At 41.5% G+C, this 23000-nt stretch overlaps 2 protein-coding genes across 2 annotated transcripts in view; one reads left to right on the top strand and one right to left on the bottom strand.

Annotated features, from left to right (window-relative positions):
* Positions 1-10422: 10422 nt before the first annotated feature.
* On the top strand, positions 10423-15641 carry LOC147019137 (procollagen C-endopeptidase enhancer 2-like). The gene is made up of 2 exons (XM_085900025.1): positions 10423-10835; positions 12799-15641. Exons 1-2 carry the CDS (start codon positions 10547-10549, stop codon positions 13197-13199), a joined length of 690 nt encoding a protein of 229 aa, XP_085756151.1. The 5' UTR covers positions 10423-10546; the 3' UTR covers positions 13200-15641.
* LOC147019136 (uncharacterized) overlaps positions 14719-23000 on the bottom strand; it is a 19824-nt gene continuing 11542 nt past the window's right edge. The window contains exon 7 of the mRNA XM_085900117.1: positions 14719-14865. Coding sequence (XP_085756243.1) covers positions 14719-14865 — 147 coding nt within the window. The remainder of the gene's footprint in view (positions 14866-23000) is intronic.

Raw genomic sequence — 23000 nt, 5'->3', positions numbered from 1 at the left:
TATATATATATATATATATATATATATATATATATATATATATATATATATATATATATATATATATATATATATATATATATATATATATATATATATATATATATATATATTATTGCGGGCCTGGGGTCGGGTGAGAAGACCACGAGGTGGGTGAAGCTATCTCTGTTCCCACCAGACTCCCCGGAATTGTAGACCATCGCACACGGATAATTCCGTGACACGGCGGGTCGCTTAACTGACCGTGGACGCAACTAACTCAACCGCATGACTTGGGTCCACCCATCTCGAGGTTAATCGGGTTACCTAATTAATTACGTGGATTAATTACTGGGGAACACGCCCTCGGTACGCCTTGTTTGAACCAGATCACTCTACTGGACCGGATCACTTTTCCGGATCGGATGCAGCTGAGCGTCACTGCCAAGGACGTACCAGCTAAAAGGAATGGATCGTTGGAAATAAAGTCCCGGCTAAAGGCCCAGTCAAACCTTGACGTTTTAGCCAGCTTATGCCGATGTTTGCAAAAATTTGTGTAAAACGCTGGTACACGTCGAATACGTTATGGGTACGTTTTGTATATGTTAAGACCACGCTGAAAAACACTGCCATAAGTGGTAGTACGCTGGCTTTAAACGTTGAACTTTTGGGTTTTCCTCAAATTTTTTCATGCTTGAAATTTTACGACGTATGCCCGCGTATGACTCACACGTTCCGCGACGCTGGCCATAAGTTGTCGGCACCTTATGCGATCGTTGACACACGTTGAAACATGTTACTTGCAAGTTACTCATAAGTCAAAACACATGGAGGTAATGTTTCGCGTACCCGAAACTTATTTCTAACCTATGAGTAACGTTTTGTAAGCACGCTACACAAACGTTGTTCACACTTTGCAACACGTTACTTGAAAGTACTACTACTACTACTACTACGACTACTATTACTACCACGACCAACATCGACATCACTAAATTCTCTCGAACTACTACTACTACTACTAATAACAGACATAAAATTCTCTCGAACTACAACTACTACTACTACTACCAACATCGACATGACTAAATTCTCTCGAACTATTACTACTGCTACTACTACTACTACTACCACCATCGACATCACTAAATTCTCTCGAACTACAACTACTACCAACATCGACATCACTAAATTCTCTCGAACTACGACTACTGCTACTAGTACTACAACTACTACTAACATCGACATCACTAAATTCTCTCGTACGACTACTACTACTACTAATAACATCGACATCACTAAATTCTCTCGAACTACTACTACTACGACTACTACTACTGCAACTGCCACTGCTAGTGACATTGACATCCACTCAACATGGAGTCTGGAACACTGACGTGTTCCTCTTGTGAAGCCCATTTGTATATACCAATTCCCCTAAACGCTGCCAATACGCCAATATACGGTAGCTCTAAGTTGGAAACACGTTCAGTAAGTTCTGTGGTCGTTCAGTAAGTTCTGTGGTCGTCCGGAAGACGTCAATCAAATTTGTCTGCGTACGCCAATGTGCGTTTGAGATACGTTACACATAGGTTCAAAGCATGCTACTAACATGTTCAAAGCACGTTACTCGTAGGTTAAAATTTAAGTTTCGGGTATGCTAAATATTACCTCGACGTGTTTCGACTTATGAGTAACTTACAAGTAACGTGTGGCCAACGTGTGTAAACGATTGCGGTGCGTGCCAAGAACTTACGCCAGCGTATGCGGAACTTGTGAGCCATACGTCGAGTACGTCGTAAAATTTTCAGCATGCTTGAAATTTCACGACGTACTAGACGCACCACGTAATATGCCAGCGTTCTTCATTGTTTTTCATCGTGCTGCTAACGTATACACAACTTACCCATACCGTATTCGACGTGTGCCAGCGTTTTTGACACATTTTTCATAGGTCGGCATACGCTGGCTAAATCGTCATGGTGTGACTGCGATGTTGACACTTCCAATTTTTAGGCGGTTATGATTTAAATCGGCGAGCGGCACCTTTTTAACAGGCTACGCCATGAGTTCGTCGGCGATACGTGTAGCGCACTATGACTAAGTTAAACTATCGTTGGGCATAGGTGGTGAACGCCGACAACAGGCTAAGCATTCGTTGTTATAAGTTATCTTTAACACAACGAAACGTTCTGTGCCCGTTACTAATACGTTATGCATGCGACCAACACGTTTTGAATACGACCAAAACTTGCCATTGCTGGCTAAAACATCAAGGTGTGACTGGGCCTTAAACTGGGATTCGGACCATGCTGGATCAATGGAAGAAAAGACCAAAACAAGCAGAGAACATTCCTAATGATAATTTATTAACAATGGGCGAGGAATCGTGTGTGGCACAATCGAGATTTGTTGGGGTGTGTTGTGCAGAGATAGGGGAGAGAGGTGTGGTGCAGCAAATAAACAGGCAACTTTCAAAGGCGACACAGAGCAGACTTAACGTGAGAATAATAACAATAATAATAATAACAATAACGATTTTCTGCAGTCTTACTTCAGCAGACAGGCGCCAACACACACACACACACACACACACACACACAGAAAACCCCATGAAGAGGGATTGAAGCAAGAGAGGAGAGAAGTTGAGGCTATGGTCTCTTGGTACCTTTGTGCTTGGAGCACGACGCGCCACCAATACGTTTCGTGGGGGGGGCTCCGTGGTGCAGCACCAGACAGTGGGCGCGTCGTCTCTGGCTTCAGCCGCGCGTGTGGAGACCATGTTCGTGAAGGAGGGGCTTGAGTGGGAAGGGGCGGAGTCCAGAGTGCGTGGAGGGAGTGGTGGGCGGGACCAGGAAGGCAGGTGGGATTGACGTCGTGTTGGTGGAGACGAGGAGGCGGAGTCCAGGCAGCAGGAGGCGGGTCGTGCCGAGAGGCGAGTGAGGCGAGGGCGAGGCCAGAGCGAGAGAGAGGCGGAGGGACCACTCTGACGTTGATAGGACTTGCCGCAAGGGGGGAGGGGCCACCCCAAATCGAAACGTTATCACCTGAATCTGGCGCTCCGATTGGCCCCAACCCCTCACGTGACCCGCTAACTTTGGCCGGAAACCGCCTCACTTCGTTTCTGGCAAGGCCATCTCAGACAGTGGCAATATTCCTCTCCGACCACACGACATGAAATGAATCGCCGACAACGAAATTGGCAAACAAGTCGCTACGACTTCCGGTTGACGCCAAATTAAACTTCATTCAAATATCTAAATGATTACGAAATGCATCTTATTACAAATTACGCAGAGTTCTCGCAAGTGTATGACATCATTGTTTTTAGCTATTGGCGTGATTTAAAAAAATTCCATTCGTTCTACAGGTCACAATTCTTAACCAATTTGGATGAAATTTTAACAGCTGATAGAAATCCGCAGTGCAAAAAGATATGTGACTTTTGGTGATGTTCAAGATCAGGATCTGGATTCTGCATCGCTTTAAATTATCGCCCATTATAAACCAATGGGGAATTTCGTGAATTACACATGGCTATTTCTCAAAGAGTTTTGCAGTTATTATATTGAAACTTATACTGTCTATTTATGCATGTAATATTAACATGTGTACAAAGTTTGATCGAAATTGACCCAGGGTCAAGGTCAGGATCATCCAAAACATGAAAAACACACATATAAAATACATATTTTTGTTTTACAGCATATTTCAAACCTGATAACGGGATCGTGAAGCTGGTTGAAAAGCAATGTTTCTAGGAATTTTCAAATATTTCCTACGATCAGAATGAAGGCAATAAGCACCGATGATAAGTTGTTGAATGTCACATGGTGGCTTTAAACGAGTTTTGAAAATTTTCAATCTACTGCCGTTACCATGACAATGCGCACCTGATAATTGTTATTTGTGACATCGCGTCATTTTATTAATGTACGAACAAACAAACATCACACATTCCATGACATTACAGCTTGGACCACCACAAGGAAACGTCAACGAATTCGCCAAGTGTCGTGCTCAGCACGATTTTTCATTTGTTTGTCTGTTTGTCCACTCAGAACTTTTGTGTTTTTCTCCACAACCGCGAGTCGGATTGAGACGAAATTTTCACCATTGATGTGAACTCTCATGCAGAATGTACGTTGATAATTATGATGTCATAGGTCACGTAGTATGGCAGCCATATTGGAAAAACGGGAAAAAATTGGACCTCTGTATCTCTGAAACCACACGAAGGAAAAAATTGAAACTTAGCACAAAGCAAGTACTCCACATGGGGAATGAGGGTGATTTTTTTAAGACTTCATATGTGCCCTTGTTATGACGTCATAATTGCATTTGCAGAATGCCACATTCGATCAGTTTGAAAAATTTTGAGGGTCATCGAGGCATAGAATGGACCGCAGAAAATTTTTTCATGACTTCATCGGTCACGTGATTTGGCAGCCATATATATATATATATATATATATATATATATATATATATATATATATATATATGTATATATATATATATATATACATAAATATTTTTAACCTTCAAAAATCTCTGAAGTGGCTGAACAGATCGAGGCGAAACTTTTCACGTCTGACCGCCTGTCCATGAGGAACAAAAGGTTTACACATATGATGTCATTGGTCACATGGTTTGGCAAACAATTTGCATTTACTCTAAAATCTATTAAAAAAAAATACATCACTCAAAAGAAGTCTGGCGAGGGTTTGCAATCCCTGATTGCTCTTTTTCTCACTTACTCTTCTGTTAATGCAGCAACATGATTACTTGTGAGCAATTATGAGAGAACTAACAAGAGGAACAATGTACCTACCACATGTATTTGTGAATCCACACTCATGATTTGTTTTTGTGTTTATCCTCACAGATGCCTGCATTCCTGTCGATCTGACAGAAAGCTCATTTAACATCACGTCAGTCACCCTCAGCTGGATTGTGCCGAAAGATAAAAACAATACCTTCATCAGTTTTGTGTCTTTGTTCACTTCTGCAAACAAAACTCAAAACTACACCACAACGAACAAGGAACTCACAATCACAGGACTTTCACCTTTCACAAACTACTCTGTGTCCATCTCTTCCCTGTGTAATGGCACAGAAAGCATTCCTTCCACCATTGTTGTGCAAACAAGTAAGTACAAAACCAGCGCACAACATTTATTGTACACCACCCCTCCCTATTCCATCTCCAGGTGTTGCACGTCATCATTACTGGGGCCATAGTCCTTGACGTCAGGCATTGATGCTCCCTCCGAAAAGGGCATACCATATTTTCCAGAGTATAAACCCCACTTTTTTATCGGCAAAAAAGGTGAAATTTGGGGGTCCGGTTAATACACAGGTATAGAAAAAAAAATCAGTCTTAAAAATAATTAATGCTGAATTTCAATAATATTCCAAATGAGCAATTTTGTCATAGTCGGAACAGCTGATAAGCTCAATTCCACCATTTAAATTTTGGTTATGAGTTTGGTTAAGAACATCGGTTCGGCAAAGAGTTTGAACAGCGTTTAAGTAACCGTATGCGGAAATTAAATCAGTCATTCTCGGAAAAGTGTGGAGACGCTTGGAGACACCCGAGTTTCGGTTTATGGAAAATACAGAGCTTCTTGGCTCCGAAAACACGATGAAACACAAAAAAAAAACAAGAACACCTGGTCTCACATCAAAATAATTATTCACAATCACTCAAGTCCAATAATGGAGCACCCACCTCAAATATGCTTGCTTTGCAAGCTTCCCTCGTATGTCGTGTTCAAGAGTAAGACACTGCCCAAAGACAAGTTTCCAGCCAGCGGTATTGTTCGTGCGCAGAAGAATGGGTGGGTGGATGAGGGACTTGGAGTGGTGACTATCTTTTTCATGCATCACTTTCTCCATGAACATCCCAAGATTGTTCCTGAAATGCTGACATTATGCTTGCAAATGCTGGATAGCGGGACCTGCTTTAAAACTGGGAACAACCAATCAACCCTGAGTACTTTTCTATGCAAGGGAAGGAAATCGATTTAAAGGAGGAAGAAGAATCTCACAAGAGCGAGGAGCCATGTGGGATGGTGAAGCGTTAAGAAGTACCAGTGCCACTCAGTTCTTTTGGCTTCATTTGGTTCTCTTCGTTCTTCCTGGTTCTCTTTTTTTTCCTTCATTTCTATCAGCGGTTCCGAACCGCCACAGACAAACTTTCCTATTTCCCGGAATTGGTATTTTCATCAGTTGAAAATCAACATTTTGTGATATGTTTCCTGTCGATTTTCTCACCGGATTCCGAGGAGATTGGTCACATGCGTCATGGTTGAACCTTCACCATTATTCCCATCGCTACGTTGGCTGAGTATTATGTTGACTTGGAAACTGCTGGCATGATGATAAGAAATGTCGACCTTCCGATGATCTGTGGCTGAATTGTCAAGGTATGGGAGGAGATACCGTCGGATATCATCAAGCGAGCCTTTCTGAAATGCTGCATCTCCAACAACATGGACGGCACAGAGGATGACATCATTTGGGAAGAGGAGGCTGCAAATGATGGTGACAGTGACGGGGACTTGCTCTACCCTGATTTGGACAAGGAGTTCTGTGCCGTCTTCAATGAGGAAAGAATTGGCGAGGATTTCCTTGGGTTTTGCTGAAAAGCTTCATCAAAACCAAATGACCCTTTTCAGGACCACAAGTCCAAAAGAAATGTGTATGAAACCGGTATGAATCCCTTTTATTTTTTTATTTGAACAAAAAAGTCCTCGATCTAGTATTAAAGAAGAAGAAAGAAAAATTTAAACTTATTGATATCCTCTCCTCAATCTTCAAATCCTTGAAAATGAGAATAAGACTGTTAGACAAAATTAAGCAGACATTGGAGTAAGCATATTGAAACCTCCATCACTGTGTTCCATACAAAGTTAATGGACAAATGTATTTAGATCGAGATCAGAAAATAAAATGATCGATATATTCACTTATTTTGAGGGTGAAAAACATGGGTGCGGTTAAAACACCAGAAAAGTTTTTTTTGTTTGTTTTTTTATTTCTTGAGGGTGCCATGTTGACCACAAAAATAATTGGTGGGTTGAATTCAATGACCTGAAATATAAATCTGCTTCAAATTTCAAGTCAATCTGATGAAAATTGAGGATTTTAGAAATACCAACTTTGTTGTTGACCTTTGGCCGATGTCGACCTTTTGGTCCATGGTGACCTCAAAAATAATTGGTTGGTTGAATTCATTGACCTGAAAGAAAATATTCTTCAAATATGGTCAATCGGATGAAAATTGACGAATTTAGAAATTACACCAAAGTTGTTGTCCTCTGGCCTTTGTTGACCTTTTGACCTTTTGACCTCAAAAACAAAAGGCTTCTTTCTTATGACAAACTCTACCATGTGGTGAAGTTTTGTAAAGATGGGTTTAAAATTGTGCCCGAAAGGCGATAAACAGACGCACAGACAGGCGAACAGACAGGCGCACAGACAGGTGCACAGACAGATGGACAGACTGAAAATAGACTGACAGACGGACAGACTGAAAATAGACAGACAGACGGACAGACTGAAAATGGACAGACAGACGGACAGACTGAAAATAGACAGACAGACGGACAGACTGAAAATAGACCGACAGACAGACAGACTGAAAATAGACAGACAGACGGACAGACTGAAAATAGACCGACAGACGGACAGACTGAAAATAGACCGACAGACGGACAGACTGAAAATAGACCGACAGATGGACAGACTGAAAATAGACCGACAGACGGACAGACTGAAAATAGACCGACAGACGGACAGACTGAAAATAGACCGACAGACGGACAGACTGAAAATAGACCGACACACGGACAGACTGAAAATAGACCGACACACGGACAGACTGAAAATAGACCGACACACGGACAGACTGAAAATAGACCGACACACGGACAGACTGAAAATAGACCGACAGACGGACAGACTGAAAATAGACCGACAGACGGACAGACTGAAAATAGACCGACAGACGGACAGACTGAAAATAGACTGATCAATATATTTGAAAAATATTCGATTTTGCAAGTAACAAGCACACACACAGTTACTTCTTGAATTATGGTGTGCTGCAGACCTGAACATCCCAAATTATTCAAGATGTGACTCGCTCTGCCAGGTGGGCAGCAATTCAGAAGTGAGGGCCAGATAGGTAGTTTGAATGTGGGATCAATTGGGGGGGATGTGGAAATGATGCAGAAAAGGTTGGAAGTCGTGTGTGTGTGTGTGTGTGTGTGTGTGTGTGTGTGTGTGTGTGTGTGTGTGTGTGTGTGTGTGTGTATGTGTGTGTGTGTGTGTGTGTGTGTGTGTGTGTGTGTATGTGTGACCAAATGGAACGAAGACAGGGTGAGGAGGTTGGTCGGAGGATACAAGTTGTTGCACATCACTGGGAATGGAAGGAGTAATGTCGTTGTAATAATATTGTCAGAAGAGATCAGCAAGCAGGTGGTCAGATTGGAAAGATGAGAGGGATGCATAGTTATGGCATGGGTGGTGATACAGAGGCAAATGGTGTGTAATGTTGGTATGTCGGCCACAAATGGGAAGGACTGAAGCAGAGAAGCAGAAATTAAGGGACGCACTGGAGAGGATGATGAGAATGGTTTAACTGGACACGATGCTGTGCATGTGGGGGACTTTAATGAGCACGTGGGAGTAACAGAGCTGAATGACGTTGTTGGTAAAATGTGTCGGTAAATTTGGTTGGGGAACGAGGAATAGAGAAGGTTGAAAGCTGGTGGAGCTGGTGGCGAGCAATGGGATGGCTGTGGCTTATTCATTCTTTCAAAAGCGGGAAAGCCACAAGATTACCTTTCGGAGTGGACAGAATAAAACAACTGCATTTGGTGGTGGTAAGGAAGGGACAGTTGTTGAGGATTAAGGATTTGTAAGGCAGTGGTGGGAGGGCATATTACCACCCAGTACAAGCCTGTGGTGTTTGTGGTTCCATTGAAGAAAAGGAGGGAGGTGAAGAGGAGGAGTCAAAATATTATGAGGTGGGGGAATTGCAGAAGTTTTGTGTGGAAGGACATCAAGAAAGTTGCATCGTTAAGGGGATAGAAACCAGGTATGGTGGATGAAGGAAGTAGCGAAGGCAGTTTGTGAAAACAAGGAGATTTGGAAGAGGGTCGAGAAGATTAAGGACAGAGGGAGGCAACCGGATGCAGGATTGATGCACCTGTGCAGGCAAAAGAAGAAGGCAGCAAGGAGAGTTGTGGATATGGTGAGGAATTTTATGGAGGAGGAGGTAAACAACAAGTTGGAGCAGGATGGTGGGAAGAATAGGTTTTTCAACTGCCTTTTTACAGGGATGAGGATAATAATGACATGAGGATTGGGGGAGGGGGCAGTGATTAAGGATGGGGGTGGGAGGGTATTGACAAAAAGGGGGCAGTAATGAAGGTATGGGAAGGATATTTTGGGGAACTCTTGATCTGGGGAGGTGGCGGTGGTGAGTTGGAGCTTGCATGTTATGTGGAGGGGAAAGTGGAGTTGGTGGAGATAACGTAGGAGGAGGCACGGACAGCATTGAAGAGGATGAAGAATGGAAGAGTGCCCGGCATTGATGCGGTGTGCATAGAGATGATGATTGCAGTGGGAGAAATTGGAGTTGGTTTGACGAAGAGGCTGTTTAATGCATGTGTGAGTGTGGGGCCAGTTCCGGAGAATTGTGGGAAAGGGATAATTGTGCCAAGATGGAAGAGAAAGGTGATGTTCAGGGACCCCTTAGAAAGAATAATCCTTCAGCATTTCCCTTTCTAATTACCCATTGGAATTACTCATTAGAATTATCCTTCAGAATTACTCTTTAGAATTTCCCTTTCAAACTTCTCTTCAGAATTTCCTTTTACAATTTTATTTCGGAATTACCTTTTGGACCCTTGATTAGCTTTTACCAGAATTACCTTCATTTGCTTTCACCACCTAAAACCTCCCCAAGTACACCCCAAATACAACCTCTAATTTCACCTCATTCCATTCAGCCTTTACATCTCAAAAAACAACAGGATTCCAGCTTTTGACTAGTAAGCCAATTCATTGTGACGCAACATGCAAATTCTGTTCAAATCTCAAGTCAATCGGTTGAAAATTGACGATTTCATGTTACCTTGACCTTTGACCTTTTCAACATTTGATCTCACAAGAGACTTCTGCCTTTTGAGTCGCTCGACCAGTTGGTTATGTTTTGGGAATTCGGTGTAGAATTGCAAGTTGGTAGCAATTTACATGCAGCCAAACATAACATACCAGACCAACCAATAGTCTTGAGAATCTTCGATTTTTCAAGGAACCAAGTGGACACTTCTCAAACGATATATCCTATGATAAACTCTGCTGTATTTGCTTCAAAGTGATTCCTTGTTTGTTAATCAGCAATTAACTTGGCTGACATGTGTTTTGCTTCTCTTTCAGGCATCAAAGCATGAAACTAAATTTCTCATTAAATTTCTGTGGAGATTCTGTTTGAAACTTTTGCTCCTTGATGAATCCACAACAATGCCAAAGTAAAAACGTTTGACATAACATGATGATGTTTCATTTTCCAGGTCCTGCCCCTCCATTGAACATCACGGTGGTCGAACAGGATATTGGTTTTGCCTTTGTAAGATGGATGGCACCAAACGATCCCAACAAAGACTTCTACAGATATCATGTGACCTGGTCTCAAAATGGATACTCAATGAGTTCCAGAACTGTGTACAACACAGAACTTAACATTACACGTCTTGCACCGGGAAGGAATTACACAGTGACTGTAACTTCTTACTACAACAGCAAATATAGCCAACCTGCAACAATGGCTTTCACAGCAGGTATTGTTCAATCTAATCCATGCTGGAAATAATCACAAGGTTACAGCATGAACAGATCCATGATACATTTCAGATACATTCTTGTGTTTTGTTCAGAAATATCCTTTCATTTGATTAATTTGCAAATTACGTCCATATCTGGTCAATGTCCATATCTATTTAGTTTGTGCTGACAGGTAACACGAGACTTTCAAATGGTGTATGAATGTCAAATGAGGCTTTTGTACATCAGCTGTGTGTGTGTTTTACGCTTGTTCAGTTCGGCACACAGGAGTTTTTATCCCGCCATTGCGTGCACAACATCTGAGATTCAAATCGTCTTTTACACATAATTTATAGTCTTTTGCCAAAAGAGAAGCCATTTCAAGATGGTTCGCCATGAAAAAAATTTTCCTGAAACAAAATTGGAGTTATGGAAATGGAGGAATCCGAGAAATATCCACAGAACAGAGGAGTTTGGTTCGTACCATTTCCTGTGAATACAATAAGCTGGCGGTAGCCATGGTTTTAACACACATTATATTATGATGTCTGAAAAAGTGTGAGCAGTTTGTGAAGAACAATTTAATGAAGTTAATTTATTTATTCATGTGCCGTATCTGGCTGATTGGCTGCATCATTTTTTGGGGAAGCAGCAGTGCCGCTGATGCAGTGCCTGCTGTTTCCAGTAAGCTGGTACTCATTTTGCCAATTTCCAAAGCATGACAGTCTGCGTCAACCCACCTGGTGTTAATTCAACAGCATGACAGGGGCACAAACTCAAGACCCCAATATCTTAAGCCAGCCACTTTACCTGTGAAGCCAACACCAGGCTTATTGTATGAAGTGGTGATTTTACTAATATCTTTAATAATGCAGTCATTCACACATCAAAAATATAATAATATGTTGTGTTGGCATGTTGTGATGAGTTACAGATGTTTAGACAGTGCTGCAAACATTTAAATACATTAACAAACCCTTTGTGAGATGCATAGAATTGACTTCCTTCACTGGGAATATTCCTTTCACAGAATATCTCTTATTCTGCTGTGGTTTTCACTCGTTATTCTCTCATCCATTTTGACAAGTTCCATATCTGTCCCGGTGTTGGTGTTGCTGTCTATCATAGCAAAGCTTTCTGATACTGTGGGTGTCACTTACTCTGTAAACTTGTCAATGGTGAATTTAGCAACTGGTAAAGCCTCCCTCTGAGAGAGGAATGAGTTACTTTCCTCCCCACATCTCCTGTTCCTCCTCTGCCAATCTACCATGAGACCACTGGCATTGGAGGCCAAATTTGAAATGTGGTTTGCCCAACAAAGATAATGGCTGATAGTGAGACTGAGGAGTTTGAGTTAATGAACTTCCTGAAGACGAATCCCCTCTCATGGTCATCATCACACCATTTGAAAGCCTTTATCCCTGAGCAGGGGTCAGCTTTTTGCGGGCTCCAATCATGGTACCTTTTCTTGTGGTAATGTCTTAACGGCCGGATGCCCTTCCTGACGCCAACCGTTCAGTCGCCTTCGACCCTGCAGGGATAATTACCAGTATACTCGGGCTCATTTCGCCGACCTTCGGAGGGATGACAGGCTGAGTCGACATCAAAAGCTGAATACATCAAAATGAGTGTCAACAGTTGCTTGCAATATATTAAACCAAATACATTTTAATGTTTTTCATGCTAAACCCCTGATGCTAACTCAGCAGCCAGCGGGGCTCGAACTCAGGACCCCAAGGATCCCCAACCACCGCCTTAACCACTGAGCCACACCAGGCTCATGAATCCCCTCTCATGATCCATCCATATAATTTATACTTCATCCTTTTAAATTTGGATTCTGAATTATTGACACCAGCAGAATGATTGTTAATGTTGGAGACAATATATCTCGTGTGCAAAATATTCAATTTCATTTATATTTTATGATTTTCAACAACATTTTTCCTCGTTGATAATGCTTTTTAAAATTCAATGCAGAGTCATGTGGAGGAAACGTTTTGGCAGAAGGTTGGATCATCTCTCCCGGGTTCCCTTTCTCCTATGAAAACAACATGAACTGTGTTTGGGATGTGAGCGCACCTGAAGGACAGGTTGTCGTGCTGACTGTGGTCAACCTGGATCTGGACGATCCTAATAATTGCCCATTTGATTGGTTGGGTGTGGCTTACACAAATACAATGCAGCAAGAGATCAAAATGTGCCAACCTCAAAACATTGGACGAATCATCACGTCACGCTCCAACTTCATACGGATATTTTTTCACTCTGATGGGAGTGTCACAGGACGAGGTTTCAATGTCACATTATCAGCACAAGGTATAAACTTTATTTCACATGACATGTTGTTGACTGTATTCACAATTTCCTTCAACTTGTAAAAAAATTTTGTAATTATGTCTCATCGTTTTATTTGCAGTGCTTCATTCATTCTCATCTTCATTGCCACTCACCTTCTGGTTTTCTTTTCACTCTCCATTTTACATTTCATATATTTTATGCTTCTGTTGATGTAGCAACACGTTAATTGGTTTTCATTATTCATGATGTCCTCCCAAACGCTGCCTTGTTGAAACCAATGAAATATAATTTCGTTTCAAGCAGATTTGTGCGGTTAACATTAATTAAATTTGTGAATTTGAATTCTCCAGATTCAGGTGGACCCATTAAACACCCGTCAGCTGAATACATCAAAATGATGTTCAACGGGTGCTCGCAATATATTAAACCAAATACATTTTAATGTTTTTCAACCTAATATTGTGTTCACTATTTAGTATTTCACTGTTCACCTTCTGAAATTTGAGTTAACCAGACCAGATTCACCAAAAATACTGTTCAGTTTGTAAAGATGAGTCTTTCTTCGTGTTAACCTTAATCTGGTACGAAACGTTTCCTTCTCTGTCACGATACTTCCAAATGAGCACTCAAATCAAAGTCATGGTTTACTGGTTCAAATCCTATCAACTGTGTTGATTTGTCCATCATCATATGATGTTCTTGTATTTGTTGTGCAATAACATTGATCTCTCCATATATCCTGAACTGGTATTTCACACCTGTGAGAAGTTAAGCCCAATTCTGAAAGGAATATTTCACAGAATTCCGACAAACTTTTGCATTTAAAGTAGAATTTGATTCTCTTGTGTGGGTTGTCATGATCTTCATGAAGGATATGTGAATGATCTTGCCATGTGATAGTCCGTCTCATCGTTGTCGGATGATTTTCTGACAAAATATGGATGTTCTTTTGTTCATGTGCTCTCACAATTTCATTGCAAGAAGGTGCCATTATTTCAAGCAGGGGCTGAGGGGATGGGGGATCCACATTGCTTTGTACTTGTCACTTTGTCTGAAGAAAGTGTTGGTAATGACAGGATCATGGTCAGCACGTGGAACATGTCTTTCAATCCTGACAAATCTCACACTCACGATGTCTCGACAATGTAAAAAAACGAAAAAAAGATGAAGAAGAAAAAAGCACATTTTCTGAGAAGGAAGATGTCATTGGAATTGGTCTTCTCCTCTACTTTCCTTCCCGATGGTGACCCTCCACACGTTGAAGCTGAAACCAATTCTCACATTAAATCGTCATGGAGGATAATCTTGTCCTCTTTTGGGACGTCAATCAGGACTTAATACAGGTCAGCGTAGAACTGTTCTTTCTGTTCTGCTAATGCATCGAATGTTTGGCCAATGAACTGAAAACCACAGAACATGAAATGTTGGCCACCTGAAGGCAGTTAGGAGTGGCTCATGAATGCTGACAGGGAATTTGGTCATTCGGTTGAGCAACTTCTTCGTAATGGTGAAACTGACACAATGTGTTCATCTGTCAATTGCAGTTTTCTCTTGAAAAAATAAAACATGGAGCTTCCACCACCTTTCCTCAGATGGTAGTCATTGGCACATCTTGGGATCCCGTGAAGGTTTTTCCAGTCTCCATGCCATCGGGACCAAACGCGACCATTGTATTGCTGGATGTGTTGCAGTGGGAAGCACTCCAAAAGAGGGACTCACAATAACAAGCCATGTATTGCTGATGAACTTGAAAACAAAGTGGATGAACACATTCAATCATTTTCTTTTTGTGCATCACATTATTCAGGACACGAAAAGAAACGATGGTATCTTTCATAAGAACTAAGTCCTATGAAGATGGCCACATGGTTCTGGCAAGCATTGCTCTCGTCAAGAGAGTTGCAATATCAAGGTGGTTTGGACCTGAAGAAAGTCCAGTGTGAAGCCAAGTACACGTTACATTGTGATTATTTCAAAGCCATCTTTAATTTTGCCTTTTAAAGGCCAGATCGGGTGTCTGCTGTCAGTGTACTGTGTTTGATGACAAAATCAAAGTTGATAAAAACAGCTGTCAGGAAGATCCTGGTGACCAAAAAACGGCTCCATTTAAAGAAGGCTAAATTTTTTATCAGCAAGTTGAAGTATCTTTCATCAGTGGTGAAGGAAAAAGAGGATTCTGAGTGCATCTGTTTTCATTTTAAACAGAGCACGCAATTTCCCATTGCACCAACAGGCAATGTGTTTTCCTGATGCCAGGTATGGCTGTTTTTCTTCGGGATACACTCTACAATGATAGGCAAAAGCAAAATGTATACCTGGCCCAAAATGAAAGCCAAATGAGGTGTTCATGAAGTTGTTAGTTGTCTGTCTCATGACATAAACAAGAATAAGAGCAATCAGAGATTGCAGATCCTCACCAGGACTGCTTTGTGTGGTGTATTTTGTGTGGCGTTTGTGGACTGGTGTGTTGCGTAATTAATAAGAGATATAATTAGAACTGCCACTTTATACCTGCTGGCAGTGATGACGGGGTACCAAGACGTCCCGTTTTGATGCAACCCTTCTTTCATCGGACACCTGACACTGACCCTTGACGTTTTTATTATTATTATTATTCTCCTGCAATGGAGGAACCAGTAGGAACCCAAACAAGTAAAAAGCAAAGATTAAGTCATTAGGAGTAACCTGGATAAGGTTAGCATTTCAGCTGCTTCTCCTCTACCCTCAAACCCATTCAGGCACAGCCAAGTGAGCCTTATTCAAAAAAAAAAATTTTTTTTTAAGTAATTCTAGCTGTCAGACCATGCATTCAATCAAGTTGAAATTTAAAACATGTATTCCTCATCACTACTGGATCATAAATGCAAAGTTTCACGTTGTTTGATTAAGCTGTTCCAGATAAAGAATTATGTAATATTTTCTTCAATCCAAAATGTCTGCCAAATTATGTGACCTATTGATTCTCATCATCAATAATTATTCCTCAACAAACTTGTGCACCTTGGGGAACATTTGTGTGAAGTTTCCCCTCGATTTGTATAGCTGTTCTGGAGAAAAAGATTATCAGTTTGGTTAAATCCAATATGGCTGCCAAACTATGTGACAGATGACGTCATATATGTAAACCTTTTGTTCCTCATGGATAGTCAGTCATTCGTGTAAAGTTTCGCCTTGATCTGTTCAGCCACTTCCGAGATTTTTGAAGGTTAAAAAAAGAAAAAAAGAGGTTGCCAAATCACTTGACTGATGACGTCATCAAATATTTTCTGTGGACCATTTTATCCCTGGATGACTCTCAAAAATTTCATCAGATGTGGCATTCTACATATGCAATTATGATGTCATAATAAAGTCACCTATGATGTCATCAAAAAAATCACATTCCTTATGAGGAGCACCTGCTATTTGCCAAGTTTCAATTTTCTTCCTTCGTGTTGTTTCAGTGAAACAGACGTCCAAAGTTTTTCCATTTTTCAAACATTGCTGCCACACCACATGACCAATGACATCAGAATTATGATTGAAACATTTTACCTGAGAAGTCGCACCCATTGTGAAAATTTTGTCTCTGTCTGACAAACAGTTGCACAGAAAAACATGAAAGTTCTGGGCAGACAAACAAGAAGATAGACAGACAGACACACAAACAAACAGACCCAAGCGCAACACCCTCTCCTTCAGTGAGGGTCATCACAGTATCCCAAAAATGTAAGAACACTGTCCGTCTTCGATGACAGTTGTAGAGGCTTGAACAACAACCACACAATTGTTTTATAGCTTTTGTCACTGGTGCTCAACGGTAGATTTTATAAGATTGTGCATCTTCCTGTCAGGGTGTCAGTTTCATACCGTGTGACTGGGAATTGGGCACAATCGAGGGGTTACAAAGAAAGAGTGAGATGGTGGAGCTGTATTTTGAGTATGGAAGACATGATCAGAGAGCAGTTTGATGTGATTCTCAAGACTGTCAAGGACTTGTTGAACTTCAAGGCACAATTTCGAACCTTTAAAAAAAGTCAGCCACAAAAAAATGGAGAAAGGTTTCTGGTGATAAAGTGCAAGGTGTTATCATTTCGTATACAGCAAAAGTATGATGTGATTTCCCAAATGATTTCTGCCATAATAACTAACAAATTCCGCCTACTGAATATTGGTGCCAAATGGTTGACTTCGCCGAGACAGCCTCTGTTCAATGAGCCGTTGCCAATCAAAGCAGCCAAGGTAAAAGATGTGAAGAATCTTGCAAAATATCTGTCCTCAGGTGCACAGGAATTTATTGGCAAGTTGACTGAGACAAATGACTGGAATGTCGACAGAGTAAGATTATGAAGACCAAAGACAGCATTGTTTTCAGTCTGCACACTGCCTTAAAAACTAGTAAGATGCCTTCGCTTTAATAGGCACATAACCCAGTGTAGTCAAACATTCATGGTCAAGTACTGGTAAAAAAATAGAATTCGAAGTGCATTCAGGAGAGTGCATACCTCCGCCAGCTAATGCCTGATTTATGAGAACATTATCGGACACAACACATTTCTGAAATATCATGCTGTACAGTACTATATCGTTTTTGGCCCGATTTCTCAATGGTGAAGAATCACTTTAAAACTTAAATAACTCTCGTATCCAGATCCGGACTTGGATCTTCACAAAAATTGAATCAATTCATCCGTGCCAAACACTCAATCTGTCCACCAAGTTTTGTCCAAATCCGTCGACAACGTTTTGAGATATTGTGGCGTACATCAGATCAGACCTATCTCTCAATGGTGAAGAATGACTTGAAAAAAATTAGATCGTGATCTGGATTCGGATCTTCAAAATTGAATCAATTCTTCCATGTTACACACCCAACATATCCACCAAGTTTCATTCCAATCCGTCCACAACTTTTTAAGATATCCTGCTATATATCGTTTTTGACCCTGTCTCTCAATGGTGAAGAATCACTTTAAAAATTTGAGGTCGGATCTGGATCTGGATCTTCACCAAAATCTAATCAGTTTATGTTTAAAGTCAACAATGTGAGGGACATGGGGAGAGGAGCTGCTGTTAGAACACATGGATGTGGAAAGAAAAAAGAAAATTCACCGATTCATATATATATATATATATATATATATATATATATATATATATATATATATATATATATATATATATATATATATATATATATATATATATATATATATATATATATATATATATATATATATATATATATATATATATATATGAGCCTGGTGTTGGCGCAGTGGTTCGGGCAGCGGCTTGGGATCCAAGAGGTCCTGAGTTCAAGCCCCGTTGGGCCACTGAATTAATACACCAGGGGGTTGACTCAGCCTGTCATCCTTCCGAGGTCGGCGAAATGAGTACCAATATACTGGGCCAATGTATACCCCGGTTAAAATAGGTGTACCATATCCCTGTGTTGTAAGAGGCGACCAGGGTTGCGTCAGGAAGGGCATCCGGCGTAAAACATGTGCCAAATTACTATGCGGATCATACGGATGATCAAAGAAGAAGAAGAATATATATATATATATATATATGTATATATATATATATATATATATATATATATATATATATATATATATATATATATATATATATATTGTTGCGGGCCTGGGGTCGGGTGAGAAGACCACGAGGTGGGTGAAGCTATCTCTGTTCCCACCAGACTCCCCGGAATTGTAGACCATCGCACACGGATAATTCCGTGACACGGCGGGTCGCTTAACTGACCGTGGACGCAACTAACTCAACCGCATGACTTGGGTCCACCCATCTCGAGGTTAATCGGGTTACCTAATTAATTACGTGGATTAATTACTGGGGAACACGCCCTCGGTATGCCTTGTTTGAACCAGATCACTCTACTGCACCGGATCACTTTTCCGGATCGGATGCAGCTGAGCGTCACTGCCAAGGACGTACCAGCTAAAAGGAATGGATCGTTGGAAATAAAGTCCCGGCTAAAGGCCCAGTCAAACCTTGACGTTTTAGCCAGCTTATGCCGATGTTTGCAAAAATTTGTGTAAAACGCTGGTACACGTCGAATACGTTATGGGTACGTTTTGTATATGTTAAGACCACGCTGAAAAACACTGCCATAAGTGGTAGTACGCTGGCTTTAAACGTTGAACTTTTGGGTTTTCCTCAAATTTTTTCATGCTTGAAATTTTACGACGTATGCCCGCGTATGACTCACACGTTCCGCGACGCTGGCCATAAGTTGTCGGCACCTTATGCGATCGTTGACACACGTTGAAACACGTTACTTGCAAGTTACTCATAAGTCAAAACACATGGAGGTAATGTTTCGCGTACCCGAAACTTATTTCTAACCTATGAGTAACGTTTTGTAAGCACGCTACACAAACGTTGTTCACACTTTGCAACACGTTACTTGAAAGTACTACTACTACTACTACTACGACTACTATTACTACCACGACCAACATCGACATCACTAAATTCTCTCGAACTACTACTACTACTACTAATAACAGACATAAAATTCTCTCGAACTACAACTACTACTACTACTACCAACATCGACATGACTAAATTCTCTCGAACTATTACTACTGCTACTACTACTACTACTACCACCATCGACATGACTAAATTCTCTCGAACTACAACTACTACCAACATCGACATCACTAAATTCTCTCGAACTACGACTACTGCTACTAGTACTACAACTACTACTAACATCGACATCACTAAATTCTCTCGTACGACTACTACTACTACTAATAACATCGACATCACTAAATTCTCTCGAACTACTACTACTACGACTACTACTACTGCAACTGCCACTGCTAGTGACATTGACATCCACTCAACATGGAGTCTGGAACACTGACGTGTTCCTCTTGTGAAGCCCATTTGTATATACCAATTCCCCTAAACGCTGCCAATACGCCAATATACGGTAGCTCTAAGTTGGAAACACGTTCAGTAAGTTCTGTGGTCGTTCAGTAAGTTCTGTGGTCGTCCGGAAGACGTCAATCAAATTTGTCTGCGTACGCCAATGTGCGTTTGAGATACGTTACACATAGGTTCAAAGCATGCTACTAACATGTTCAAAGCACGTTACTCGTAGGTTAAAAATTAAGTTTCGGGTATGCTAAATATTACCTCGACGCGTTTCGACTTATGAGTAACTTACAAGTAACGTGTGGCCAACGTGTGTAAACGATTGCGGTGCGTGCCAAGAACTTACGCCAGCGTATGCGGAACTTGTGAGCCATACGTCGAGTACGTCGTAAAATTTTCAGCATGCTTGAAATTTCACGACGTACTAGACGCACCACGTAATATGCCAGCGTTCTTCATTGTTTTTCATCATGCTGCTAACGTATACACAACTTACCCATACCGTATTCGACGTGTGCCAGCGTTTTTGACACATTTTTCATAGGTCGGCATACGCTGGCTAAATCGTCATGGTGTGACTGCGATGTTGACACTTCCAATTTTTAGGCGGTTATGATTTAAATCGGCGAGCGGCACCTTTTAACAGGCTACGCCACAAGTTCGTCGGCGATACGTGTAGCGCACTATGACTAAGTTAAACTATCGTTGGGCATAGGTGGTGAACGCCGACAACAGGCTAAGCATTCGTTGTTATAAGTTATCTTTAACACAACGAAACGTTCTGTGCCCGTTACTAATACGTTATGCATGCGACCAACACGTTTTGAATACGACCAAAACTTGCCATTGCTGGCTAAAACATCAAGGTGTGACTGGGCCTTAAACTGGGATTCGGACCATGCTGGATCAATGGAAGAAAAGACCAAAACAAGCAGAGAACATTCCTAATGATAATTTATTAACAATGGGCGAGGAATCGTGTGTGGCACAATCGAGATTTGTTGGGGTGTGTTGTGCAGAGATAGGGGAGAGAGGTGTGGTGCAGCAAATAAACAGGCAACTTTCAAAGGCGACACAGAGCAGACTTAACGTGAGAATAATAACAATAATAATAATAACAATAACGATTTTCTGCAGTCTTACTTCAGCAGACAGGCGCCAACACACACACACACACACACACACACACACACACACACACACACACACACACACACACACACACACACACACACACACACACACACACACACACACACACACACACACACACACACACACACACACACACACACAGAAAACCCCATGAAGAGGGATTGAAGCAAGAGAGGAGAGAAGTTGAGGCTATGGTCTCTTGGTACCTTTGTGCTTGGAGCACGACGCGCCACCAATACGTTTCGTGGGGGGGGCTCCGTGGTGCAGCACCAGACAGTGGGCGCGTCGTCTCTGGCTTCAGCCGCGCGTGTGGAGACCATGTTCGTGAAGGAGGGGCTTGAGTGGGAAGGGGCGGAGTCCAGAGTGCGTGGAGGGAGTGGTGGGCGGGACCAGGAAGGCAGGTGGGATTGACGTCGTGTTGGTGGAGACGAGGAGGCGGAGTCCAGGCAGCAGGAGGCGGGTCGTGCCGAGAGGCGAGTGAGGCGAGGGCGAGGCCAGAGCGAGAGAGAGGCGGAGGGACCACTCTGACGTTGATAGGACTTGCCGCAAGGGGGGAGGGGCCACCCCAAATCGAAACGTTATCACCTGAATCTGGCGCTCCGATTGGCCCCAACCCCTCACGTGACCCACTAACTTTGGCCGGAAACCGCCTCACTTCGTTTCTGGCAAGGCCATCTCAGACAGTGGCAATATTCCTCTCCGACCACACGACATGAAATGAATCGCCGACAACGAAATTGGCAAACAAGTCGCTACGACTTCCGGTTGACGCCAAATTAAACTTCATTCAAATATCTAAATGATTACGAAATGCATCTTATTACAAATTACGCAGAGTTCTCGCAAGTGTATGACATCATTGTTTTTAGCTATTGGCGTGATTTAAAAAAATTCCATTCGTTCTACAGGTCACAATTCTTAACCAATTTGGATGAAATTTTAACAGCTGATAGAAATCCGCAGTGCAAAAAGATATGTGACTTTTGGTGATGTTCAAGATCAGGATCTGGATTCTGCATCGCTTTAAATTATCGCCCATTATAAACCAATGGGGAATTTCGTGAATTACACATGGCTATTTCTCAAAGAGTTTTGCAGTTATTATATTGAAACTTATACTGTCTATTTATGCATGTAATATTAACATGTGTACAAAGTTTGATCGAAATTGACCCAGGGTCAAGGTCAGGATCATCCAAAACATGAAAAACACACATATAAAATACATATTTTTGTTTTACAGCATATTTCAAACCTGATAACGGGATCGTGAAGCTGGTTGAAAAGCAATGTTTCTAGGAATTTTCAAATATTTCCTACGATCAGAATGAAGGCAATAAGCACCGATGATAAGTTGTTGAATGTCACATGGTGGCTTTAAACGAGTTTTGAAAATTTTCAATCTACTGCCGTTACCATGACAATGCGCACCTGATAATTGTTATTTGTGACATCGCGTCATTTTATTAATGTACGAACAAACAAACATCACACATTCCATGACATTACAGCTTGGACCACCACAAGGAAACGTCAACGAATTCGCCAAGTGTCGTGCTCAGCACGATTTTTCATTTGTTTGTCTGTTTGTCCACACAGAACTTTTGTGTTTTTCTCCACAACCGCGAGTCGCATTGAGACGAAATTTTCACCATTGATGCGAACTCTCATGCAGAATGTATGTTGATAATTATGATGTCATAGTTCATGTGGTGTGACAGCCATATTGGAAAACGGGAAAAATTGGACCTCTGTATCTCTGAAACCACACCAATGAAAAAATTGAACCTTAGCACAAAGCAAGTACTCCACATGGGGAATGAGGGTGA

Source organism: Eptatretus burgeri, chromosome 10 (assembly GCF_056783735.1).
Source record: "Eptatretus burgeri isolate ZD-2024b chromosome 10, Ebu_testis_v1, whole genome shotgun sequence".
NCBI classification, from domain to species: domain Eukaryota; kingdom Metazoa; phylum Chordata; class Myxini; order Myxiniformes; family Myxinidae; genus Eptatretus; species Eptatretus burgeri.
This window is presented reverse-complemented; position numbering and strand designations above follow the sequence as displayed.